Raw genomic sequence first — 11,095 nt, 5'->3', positions numbered from 1 at the left:
AACAGACATGGGAATCTACAACAGGTGGCTAATACTGAAGGGAAAAAGTATAGACTAGGTCTAGGTCAGAAATAGGACCCTCACTTGGTCAGTTCATAATCAACAAGAGAAAATAAGACTCAAAATGGTGTTAATTTTTCCTCCACACCCCTAACTGTTGGATTCAAAAAGCCTTGTGTTTCAGCCTTCATTCATCACAAAAAGGATGACAATTTTTATTCCTTTATTTATATTTCATTGACATTTACATAAATTTCATAAGAAACCAATTCATTTTTAAAATTGCTTCTCTAGATAATCTGGAACATGAATGGCATCTCAGACTGAACAGTTTTCTGATGACTTGCTTTTTTCCTCCAGCTGCCTTGTCTTTCTCCATTCTCTTAAAAACAGAAAGCATGACAAAATTTAAAGCTAAGAATCAGGTGATTCCAGACCTAGGTGACTTTAACGATCATATAACTATTCGTAGAATGCAACACATGGTGTGGGATAACAAGTATTCCTTGACTTGCCTTTCTTGGTCTGTTACTCAACAATACCAGGCTTGTATCTCATTAGTAAGAGACCATGATAATTATGTTGATTAATCATGGCATCCTATAGAGACTTTTTCTTTTAGGTCATAGCGTTAAGAGCTTCTGGTTCCAAAGCCATGTAAGCCCTCTTTGAAATGACCTGGTAAAATAAGTGTAAGAAAAAAAAAATCAAGCTTACCTACCCAACTTGAAACATTCTAACATGTTTAAGTTGCAGCATAACTTGCTTCAGTGTATGTCAGGCTCATCTAAAATTACCAGAAAGATGAAATAATTAGATTAACATTATTCCATATTTGTCTCTATTAGACTGCTTTAAGGTCTTTGAGAGAGGTGCCTGGCACACAGTAGGTGCTTAGTACAAGTAGGGCCAGGGTCTCTTTTAAACTGTTCCCAAGAGGTTAAATGCTACCAAGGTAGCAAATATAAACCTGCTGGGTAATTTTTTGTGGTCATGTCCACAGCAATCAGAAACAACATTCTAAAAGCCTTGGTAATGACCAGACAGAAACAGACCCTATGGCTAAGAAACGGTGAATGATAACGTTACCTGATGTATTTACATACCCTTTAGAGCTAGGTCTTTTCCTTTCTGCTCCTTTGTGGTTGGTAACGCATGTTGATGTAAATTTACCTGTAGTGATAAAATTTTGTCATAGTAAGATGAAAATCATTTTTCATCTGTAATCAAGCAATAAAACTTGAAGTACTCAATGCCTGTCTTAAGTTCTGTTCGATTACTGTATGAATTATGCATTTTACTGATGGGCTCACTTTCTCCTTGTGCTCTTTTCTTATTCTTAGGATTGAGTAAGAACCTAGATGTTCAGAAAGGCCTTTTTCATTCACCTCTTCAGAGCAGTTGAACATTTTGCCTATCATCACCACATCTTTTAATATCCCTTACTTAACACAATCAGCCAAAGCAAGTTTCAGAAGCATCCAAATCACAAGCTTCTAAAATAACATCTTCAGATGATATTTAGTTCAATAGGACTTTGCCCAGCTTCTACAAACCTTACTAGATTTTTACAGCCCAATCAAGTACCCTTCTTGGGCAGGGAAGGGGTGGGGTGGGGAGCCGAAGGCAGCATTAACTTCCACAATCCTGTATCAAATCATAGACTAACGCACTTTGAAAATGTAAAATTGCCACTCACAAATGCCATTTCATTTGCTTCTCTGGGGCAATCCAAGAATACATTAAATGAAATTGACTCATAAGCCTACAGATGCAGGCCACACACAGGGACTCCATAAACATGGTGGTGGCATGATAATTATGGAAGTAGCTTACTCATTGTTAGTAGTATAGGCATCACACAAGACAGGAAAATGAATAGATGGAACTCAAGTGAAATCACTCAATTCCATGTGATACATGTATAGTGCATAATCTACAAAAAAGACTAGGCTTACCAAAAGGTGTAACTTATTGCTTCCTTTATTTCCTAATGTTGATTGTTGGGGAGGAAGGGGGGGCGAATAGAGCAGTGCTTTGCATTCAATGTCAAAATCAAGGAAAATTATTAACGTAAAGATACTTACTTAGAATATTGAAAACTGGCCCGATATGCATCCATCTTTGACCTTTCTAAAAATTTAAGTTCAGAAAAGCTAGTCACTGATTTTTTTGTACACATGAACAATTCCTCCCTCCCTCTCACACAAATACATAAAACTAACCTGTTATGGATAGTTAACATTTTGTCAAAATAGTCAATCTTCTCTTTTGTTTGAAAGATTGGGTGGGTTGGTTTAGGAGGGAAGGAGTCACAGAGAAGAACAAACTTTAAAATACCAGGGGCCAGGAGATTGGCAAAGATGCAACAAATCTATTTGGGTTGTTCTTCAGGTCTTCAGAATCTTATTTGGAATAGACATCACAATTTCTTTTAATATTTTGTTTCATTGGCAAGGGCAATACTCAATTGTAGAGCATAAAACACTTAAAATATCCCAAATATACATTAAAACATTTTTTAAAATTCCAATTTCCAAGTTTTTCTCCCCTCCCCCCCTTTCTGAGAGGACCAGCAATATAATAGGTGTTACACTTTTAAAGAAAACTAAAAAAAATAAAAATAAAAAAGTTAAATTGCACTTAAATGTAATCTTAAACTAAGCAGGCTGTTACAGGTCTCATTGTCACCACTAATAAATCTTTAGTGATGGAAGCAAAACCTGTCTTATTTATTATAGCCACATTATTACATTGTGAACACAAATTTCCAGATGTGCTCATGATTATTTCGAATATGGCATTTCATTAAGGAATAACTGAATTATGAATTCCATTAAGGCTTGGTATATTCAATATCAGGTCACAGGAAAATAATGATCTACTTACCACAAATTATTTCATTTGGCAATTTCCCAATCAAACAGGTTTCCAGGTCCCTGAAAGAAAATATTTGTGGATTAACTAAGTAGCAAAACGATAACAAAAATAAGTCAAAGGTACCTTTTAAGATGGCTTGTATCAATAGAAATACCAGGTTAAACATGCACAATAAGCATGAAACCAACGATGCCAGATACTGAATTTCTATAGCACTGTCTTCTGAACAGCCCAACAACAATACCGCTGGGTGCAGATACCACACAGTGCAGTCTTTTTATGTGAAGACATGGATATATACAAATGTTGAACCTATATCAATAGCTTAATATAAACCTATGCTACCCCAAATATGCTGTGGTATGAACTTCTTTTAAGACCTCCATCTCCATTTCTCTACATTTTCTGAAACCCACTGAGTTTTTCCAGGAGCCATCTTACAGATCTAATGGTTTGCCCATGCTGGTTGATTAAGGTTTCTAAACAACGATGTGCATAGAACACATTTCCAGATGAAACAAAACTGTTAGGGATAGATAGTACACTGAATATTAGGATTCTACATTGAGCCTTCAACAGGAGGCCAAATCAAATATAATAAAATGCAGCGGGATAAGTGTGAACTCAGATTTAAGTGGAAAAAAAAAAAAACTTCAACACAGACAGGAAATGACTTAAGAATACAGACCTGAGTTTTTAATAGGCTGTATTGAGACGTCTTAAACCCAGGACTAAGGGAGCAACAATCTTTCTGTTTTCACAAGCCCTGATCCAAATCCCCGTTGACCATAAGGCAAGAATATCTTGTGAATTCCCTTGGAAGACAAGCTGAAAGAGCAAATGTAAATTGTTAAACAGTAGAGGCAAAAAAAACCCTTGGATCCAAATATTCGTCAAGGACATTTTGTGGTCATATAGTTTAAATCAGCTCCGTCAGAATTCATTTTAGTTCATGTTTCTATCACTCAGCAGTTGAACAAAAGAATTCATCATATGAACTATAAGCAGATTGATGCTAAGACTAATGATTAAGCTTACCTAAAAACATCCAAAGAAAACAGCAACTGGCATTACCTAAAAGAAAATTTTGTTAGTAAACACATTATTTGACGAGGTATTGCTTTAGATTAAGTCTGTCTTGTAGTTTTATCCCCACAGATCTAGTAAGTAGATTAGTGAGTAAAGCGAAACTACACATTTGCTGTCTGAGGCGTTTCCAACGATAGGGACCTACGGGAAAGGACCCATCGGGATAGACCTCAAAATCACTTTTGAAGACTGTTTAGTCTTTTTGATAGACCAAATTTACATATCGAAAGCTGTAAAATTTTATAATATGACAACTTTTCTACATTTTACTTACTATAAAGACCAGAAATTTCATTCTTGAAAAATTCTCATGGCTTTAATCACTGAGTTCCTCAATGCAAATTCCTAAGGGGGAATAAAGAGATGGAGGTTGGGCAAAGAATTTCAATCCATTTCATTCACCAAGGCACTCTAAATGTAAGGGTTCAACTTTCAGTCTATTTCAGTATGCTCATCAACACTTTCAGCACCACCAACAATTTTAGATCATTAACTGTCCCTTCTTATATGTATCACAACTCATACAAAACCATGGGTTGTGGGTTGCAAAAGAGGGTTTGTTCTTTGCACTTGTCTTAAGTCTTTGTCTACAATTCAAAACAAAGCTAAACAAAGTGCAGTGATACTCAACAAACATGGCACACACCATTTACAACTAGAGAATCAAATTTAAAACAAGCAGTTTTTTTACACTGGCTCCATTCATGCCAATACAATTCTTCAGTACTAGTAAAAAAAAACCATCAGTGAGGTATATGCCATAATGAAATATTCAATACAAATGTATAAAATGTAAATTATGAAATATCCCATAGTACTATCATAAACCAAATGATGGAACTGCAGAGGACCTGTACATTCTTTGGTTAGGGCGCTTGCACTGAGGAAACATTCCCTGCCACAGTTCAAAATTTGTAGACTGAGAGAGGCCTGTGGGGCATTAACAAGTTAAAATAACTTGCCTACAGTGTTACAGCCAGGATATGGCAGGACTTGAAACAGAGGACTTGAAACCAATTCTTTCTGACTCCCAGGTCAGCTCTAATTCTCTATGCCAAGCTGCCTCTCAATTTGATTCCATAGCAGCTCTTTGTCATCTTGTACTAAGACAAATCAATTTAATGCTTTCTTCCTTGGAATTCAAATGACTTCTGGGCTGCCACAAAGTAAGTTTATCCTCAATCCTAGAAACGTAAAAATTTCTGGCATTGTTTTTTTCATCTATTTTTCACCTAGCATAATAAATTTGAATAATCCATTACTGCTTACCATTTACTTTCCCTTTGTCCATGGACTTTTTCTTTTTCCCGGGCAAATCTGTTTGACCTTTCTTGCAATTGTTTTCTTGAGAGTCATTTCTACTCTTTTTAGCATTCTTTTTAGTACTCTTTTTCACATTTGTCTTCTTGGGGAGTTCAGTACTTATTATGAAACAACTGTTGTCCTATACCAAAAAACATTAAGCAAGACTGTTTTAAGTACATTTAAGAATTGGTTATGGATAATTCAATTAGAGATTTCAGGAAAAAGGAAACGAAGTTAAATCTATAAGGGTCATAATTCTTGTTACTTCATCTACTACAAATGTTTTATTTACCTCTAGAAGTAATGTAAAAAAACTTACTGGATTTTAGAGCTCATGCCCCAATTTAATTCACTCCCACCATCAACAAGTTTTTTTTTTGCTAAAGTATACAATAATCAACTATATCATATTTACTCACCACTAATTTAACATCACATTCATCTGGATGATCTAACTGGTCTTCCACACTGAAACAAAAAAAAAACCACCTAAATTACCTAAGCATTATACATTTTCTATTCTCTTCCTTTGTTTATAAGATGATTTTTAAAACTAAACTTTGAATAAGTAGGACTAAAGGAATATGCAAAATACAAGTATATGAGGGCTAGATGGAGAAATGACTCGTAGAAAAGGCATACAGGAGGTGGGGAAATCAATAAACATACATATGACAAAGGCCTATAAAACATGTCTACTTACTCGGGTTCTTCTATAGGAGAAATAGATCCATCATCATCTAAATATTTGTATCTTCGTACACTGAAGTCTTCTTTTTCTAAATCTTCAACATCCATATGCTTCAAAGCTTCTCTGATGTGGGATTCACATTTCTGTTCCTTAACATAGTTGAAAAACCCTCTTGCAACTGCTTGCTATGTAAAGAAATTACAGAATCCCTTAACAGATAATGTGCACAGGAATTTCATCTTACAACTGATTATCCTCAAGAAGCTTGAGAATTATTTTCTATATACATTCTTGTTAATTCTCACCACAATTCTATGAGGTTAAATGCTATTACCCCCATTTTATCAAGTTCGGGTTAAGTGACTTGCCCAGAGTCACAGTGACTAAAGAGGGAAACGGAAATCCATGTCAAATCCTTCATTTGTTGCTATACCCTAATCAGTTACTGGAATTGCACATCCTCTGCCATTTAACCTTTTTTAATACTTTCCTGTTAAAGAACAAGGGTTTTCCCTTCTTGTTTTTATATCCCTGTGTGACTCTGGGAAAGTCACCCAATTCTTCCTGTTTGCCTCAGTTTCCTAATCTGTAAAATGAAGTGGAGAAGAAAATGTCAAACCACTATAGTATCCTTAACAAGAAAACCCCAAATAATTTGGGTTACACAGAATTGGACTGATCATTTTATCAGTAAAAAACAAAATCCTTAAGAACACTATATAAACGTCAGTTACAATCCAAACAGGTTTATCTCCTGCCAAAATAGGGAATAAGATTATAAGTAAAAAAATTTTTCAAATTCCTAACCCCATTTTGATCCAATATATTTTATTTCAAAAAGAGCCCAACATCTCCCTTACTGGAAATAAATGCAAGCTAAAAGGAAAAAATTAAACAGAATATTACTGTACCTTTTATATGAACACAACTAGTTCAAGCTTATTTTCCATTCAACAAGTTACATGTATGGGGAACATGTGCACAATACATAATCTCTAAGAACTCTTCAAAATCTGCCTCACCTCATAGCCTAAGATTTTCTTCCAATGTAATGGTTTCTTTCCATTCTCTGATTCCACCAAAGGGAACTGTAAACCTTTATCTTTGAACAATTCCCTTTTTTTTGGTAAAATGCCTACAGATGGGTGCTTATTTAAGCTTCCTTTTGGCCTTCCCCTTGGCCTTCCAGTAGGCTTGTATTTTCTCTTTCTCTTCCTTTTCTTTTTCTTCCAATTTTCAAAAACAACATACAAATTAAATGGTTCTGCTTCTGAAGAAGAGTCACTTGAGTTATTCTGCAACTTAATAGTTGCAGGTAACCGTATCATATTCGAGGTAGATACCCTTCTTGGTTTTTGGAGTGGCGGGTTGGGATCACACTGAGTTTTGAATAAACTGCTGCTAGAATCTGAATCATCACTATAACAGAAAAAAAAAAAGATTTCACCAAAGTTGCTGATTGTTTATTCCAAACAGACCATTCTAGAAGTCAAACAATTACACTATTATGCTTTCCATTCACAAAAAGCTTTAGAGCCTTCACTGTAACATGCAATGAGATCTGTATGTACAAAGTAAAAATACGTACACATAAAAAGTAATTATTAGGAACTGTCCAGGCTACTGACAATTCTATTAACTACCTTTCCTTTCATCTAACTCTTGTACCTATGACACACTCTCACATATATATATGAAAATAAAAAACACACATGCATATACATATATTAAAACAAAAAACAAGTCAAAAAGCCAGGTACCATAAATGGGAAAACTAAAATGAACTTTAGTAAATGGCAAACCATTTCACTGTCTCTTTCCAAGAAAACCCCAAATGGGGTCATGGAAAAGCCAGATGCCAGAACTACATGAAACCTATCAACAAAATTTCTTTTCTGTCTTCCCAGCAATGCCTCCAATTCCACAAGAGAGGGGACAGACTCAATCAATTCTGTGTTTATTTACTATGCTAAGATTCTTGAAATACTTAGTTTAATCCCATTTTCTGTAAATCTACCATATTTGTCTTCAGCGACTAAAAGCTTTTACGAAAATGCAGACTTACCTTTCATTGTTTACCAGTGAATCAGCTGAAGTCAAAGAGGTGTTCTTTGAATTTCTTTTCAAATTCTGAGTTTCATCCATTACTCTTGAATTTAAATGTATATCTTTAATATCTAGAAGAAAAAAAGATTTGCCCAATATTCATAAGCCTTCCATCAAATTTACTTTATAGGTCCTGGTTTTTCAGGGTGGCATGGGTAGTGCAGTTTCTGGTCAATCCCCAACCCTAGTTCAATCAGTCACTATTTGGCCTGTGATATGCATAAATTCATTAGAGCCAATGATGTATGGTATCCTTAGCCAGCAATTTCTTGGTCACAGTGGTTGGCATTTGTTCTTTTACATGGAAAAAGCTTCTGCCCACCCAAATACATCTACCATGACCAGTACTTATCTGCACCCCTCTCTAGGTGGTAGTTCTTTTTCTACCTGGTTTACTCCAAGCACCTCACAAATCTTACTTCAGTCACTACCCCTCCATGGTACTATACTCTGTAGAACCAATTAAAATAAGTTCGTTCATACATTTAGAGCTGGAAGAACTCCAAAAGCCTCCTCCTTTGATAGTGAAGAAACTGAGGCACAAAGGACTTACTCAAGATCACAAAGAAGCCATGTCTTTCTACTATATTCTTTTGGTTAAGAAAATCTAGCTATCTATGGATAGCACTAAACCTAGCTTTCCAACTAAAAAATTTTTAATTCCTTTCAGTTTCTTATTGGAAAAAAACTTTCATATTATGACAAGGTCCTAAATTACCCACTTAATTTCAGTTTATATTATGTTGATATTATGCCCATCTGAAAGTGGGTCTTTGCCTTCTCTCTTAAAATCCGGTAACTTTAAAAGCATGAGCAAGAATGTGCCACTTCTGGTTTCCCACTACTGCTGGAGACTTCTCTCCATGATTGGAGGGAGAAGCCAGACTACAAAACCTCCATTTAAGCGGGGAGTTCGGCTAGGAACACCTGATCTTTATCTAACAGTCCTGTACCCTCTGGGATTTCTGACATACCCACTGCTTGAGGGCAGGCACTGTCACCCCATTCCTTTAGCACCATGCCTGGTACACAGCAGGCCTTGACTAGTATTGACTACCACAGTAGATGCCTTCAAGTATTTCACATTTCCTTCAAATGCCAGAACCTATTATTTCAACATTCTCAATTCCTAAGACCTAGTCCAGGGCATTGGACAGAACTGGGTCTTTTCTTCCATCTGTACTGTCGACATCTCCCTTCCTCCAACACGGGGGGGGGGGGGGGGGGGGGGGGGGGCGGGAATGGGGATGGGAAACACAATTACAGTGAAAAAACCCCGACCACTTGGTGTCCTAATCCTCACAGCTGACCCTCACAGCCCTGCTAGAGGTAGGTGCTATTACCACCCTCATTCAACAGTTGAGGAAACTGAGACAGGCTAAAAGTGACTTGCCCAGGCTCACACAAGTCCTGCAGGACTTCAACTCGGGTCTTCCCGCATCCAGACCCAGCATTCTGTCTGGCCAATCTATTTGCCTGGAACATAGTGTTTTCTCATTATTATTTGGAAATATATGTAATTACTCCTTGTACTAAAATCCTATTTGAATTCCAAATACTCACCCTTTTCTCCCTAGGAAGATTTCTTTTTCTCTCCACCCCCTCTCCAGTGAAATGCTTTATCTTTCTGTCCTACGTGGCTGCTCAAGGGTGCTGATTGGCTGTACAGATTCTCTGGCAGTTTTAGGCTAATTTTCTAATTTTGACCCAGTCATAGAGAATTCCCTAGCTTCCTGGTGTTCTAGCTAATTTTAAAGATTTACTCCACCTTTATTGTCTCCCTTTTTACGGTAAAATGGGGGGAGGGGGGCCGGTGGCGCAGAGTAGAGCGCCCGGTCTGGTATCAGAAAGCCCAGGCTGCCAACACAACCACCATTCCCTGCCTCCCCATCTCCTCCTCTTAGAAACCGCGTCTCCCTCCATGCGCACAGACCGAGTGACGTCATCTTAAGCCTTTCCAACCCCGAGGATCAGTGACTGAGACCGTCACGTAGAGACAACCATACCGCACAGCATCTGACCCGGCAGGCACCTAATCAATGACTTTAACGGCATTGATGCTTCCCCCGTTGTCCCTTATTAGATCGGGAATCCCACAAATCATCTCGCCTTTTAAAAAAAAAAGATGAGACCCACGTGCTCGTCCACAACGTGGTCAAAGCCTCGGATTCTCAAAGCTCCCCTTCGTCAATAAACAAGTAAAACCCGTTCCGTAGCGGCCCCCCCCCCACCCATTTAGAGTTAGGCTCAGGCTTGTGGCGCGGGGGGAGGGCGGCTGAACCCGGTCTCGGGCCCTCGGAAGCTGGGAGGCCACCTACACGTCGCTTCCCCTCTTGGAGCCTGCTTCCTGCTCTACAAAAGGGGGGGAGGCTCCGGGCAAACTCTAAGGTCTCCTTCACCTCCTGTGATTCCGCCGAGCTTCTTTAATCACACCGATTAAGATGGAAACATCGGTCTGACACCGAGGAAGTTAAAATATTACCCACTCCCACGGCGCGGGACTTTTCCACCCGGCCCACAACCCAGGCGGCGCTCCTGCGCCTCCGACATTCGCGGAGGAGCCGTCCCAGCTCGTCCCGCAACGGACCGAGGCCCAGTGGAGGCCGCGTGACGCCGCCCCGTCCCGCCCGGATACCTGAGGTGAGGCCGCGGGGCCAAAGGCTAGGCCCCATTTTCAGGGCCTCCTGCCTCTTCCTAAGGGAAGGTTACCAGGGGCTCAGCGAGAGGCCTGCCCAAGGCAGGGAGGAGGATGGGGGGAAGGCGGAAGAGGGCAACTCACCACGCGCTCTCTTCCACACTTGCAGAGACGCTCACAAATCCTAAGACGCACGAGGCATAAAAAGGACGCCGGGAGCTCGCCGCCGCGCTAAGAAGGGCAACGAAATCTCGCGAGATCAATCTGCTGCAGGTGGAGGAAGTGGGGAGGGGGAAGGCGGGAGCAGAGAGTGCTGGGAGGAGCGGGAATGAGAAATCAAAGCTCGTGCCCTTCTCTCGCGAGTCGTCTTGGATGGCGGAGGCGGAGCT

At 39.0% G+C, this 11,095-nt stretch overlaps 1 protein-coding gene and 8 non-coding genes across 10 annotated transcripts; all 9 read right to left on the bottom strand.

Moving 5' to 3' along the window:
- Positions 1–206: 206 nt before the first annotated feature.
- TAF1D (TATA-box binding protein associated factor, RNA polymerase I subunit D) lies at positions 207–10,959 on the bottom strand. 2 transcript variants are annotated; one of them, XM_036743943.1, is made up of 14 exons: positions 10,851–10,959; positions 8,031–8,142; positions 6,988–7,384; positions 5,978–6,150; positions 5,694–5,742; positions 5,239–5,413; positions 4,244–4,314; positions 3,919–3,954; positions 3,569–3,708; positions 2,890–2,939; positions 2,088–2,133; positions 1,107–1,173; positions 718–787; positions 207–382 (listed from the first exon to the last, which is right to left on the bottom strand). In XM_036743943.1, the coding sequence occupies exons 2-7, from the start codon at positions 8,108–8,110 to the stop codon at positions 4,286–4,288; spliced, it is 903 nt and encodes a 300-aa protein (XP_036599838.1). In that variant the 5' UTR covers positions 8,111–8,142; positions 10,851–10,959; the 3' UTR covers positions 207–382; positions 718–787; positions 1,107–1,173; positions 2,088–2,133; positions 2,890–2,939; positions 3,569–3,708; positions 3,919–3,954; positions 4,244–4,285. The 2 variants fall into 2 exon arrangements, with proteins under 2 accessions (XP_036599838.1, XP_036599839.1); XM_036743944.1 differs by having other exon boundaries at positions 722–787.
- Positions 546–680, bottom strand: LOC118840563. Its single transcript, XR_005009740.1, has one exon. It is a non-coding gene; the product is annotated as a small nucleolar RNA SNORA25 (small nucleolar RNA).
- On the bottom strand, positions 925–1,042 carry LOC118840568. The gene has a single exon (XR_005009744.1). It is a non-coding gene; the product is annotated as a small nucleolar RNA SNORA32 (small nucleolar RNA).
- LOC118840559 lies at positions 1,360–1,431 on the bottom strand. The gene has a single exon (XR_005009736.1). It is a non-coding gene; the product is annotated as a small nucleolar RNA Z40 (small nucleolar RNA).
- On the bottom strand, positions 2,668–2,803 carry LOC118840566. Its single transcript, XR_005009742.1, has one exon. It is a non-coding gene; the product is annotated as a small nucleolar RNA SNORA1 (small nucleolar RNA).
- LOC118840562 lies at positions 3,015–3,151 on the bottom strand. The gene has a single exon (XR_005009739.1). It is a non-coding gene; the product is annotated as a small nucleolar RNA SNORA8 (small nucleolar RNA).
- Positions 3,809–3,879, bottom strand: LOC118840598. Its single transcript, XR_005009772.1, has one exon. It is a non-coding gene; the product is annotated as a small nucleolar RNA SNORD5 (small nucleolar RNA).
- LOC118840570 lies at positions 4,012–4,144 on the bottom strand. Its single transcript, XR_005009746.1, has one exon. It is a non-coding gene; the product is annotated as a small nucleolar RNA SNORA18 (small nucleolar RNA).
- LOC118840579 lies at positions 4,462–4,588 on the bottom strand. The gene has a single exon (XR_005009755.1). It is a non-coding gene; the product is annotated as a small nucleolar RNA SNORA40 (small nucleolar RNA).
- Positions 10,960–11,095: the final 136 nt, after the last annotated feature.

This window comes from Trichosurus vulpecula, chromosome 2 (assembly GCF_011100635.1).
Source record: "Trichosurus vulpecula isolate mTriVul1 chromosome 2, mTriVul1.pri, whole genome shotgun sequence".
In the NCBI taxonomy this organism is placed as follows: Eukaryota; Metazoa; Chordata; class Mammalia; order Diprotodontia; family Phalangeridae; genus Trichosurus; species Trichosurus vulpecula.
Note: the sequence above shows the minus strand (reverse complement) of the source record. Positions and strands in the feature narration are given on the sequence as shown.

What these genes read in the sequence shown, in the direction of transcription:
- TAF1D (XM_036743943.1), bottom strand. Translation starts at nt 8,110, where the DNA reads ATGGATGAAACTCAGAATTTGAAAAGAAATTCAAAGAACACCTCTTTG. An exon ending in AGAAAATCTTAGGCTATGAG is followed by an intron (nt 6,151 to 6,987) that starts GTGAGGCAGATT and finishes TTCTTTACATAG; the next exon opens with CAAGCAGTTGCAAGAGGGTT. An exon ending in GGACAAAGGGAAAGTAAATG is followed by an intron (nt 4,315 to 5,238) that starts GTAAGCAGTAAT and finishes ATTCCCCCTTAG; the next exon opens with GAATTTGCATTGAGGAACTC.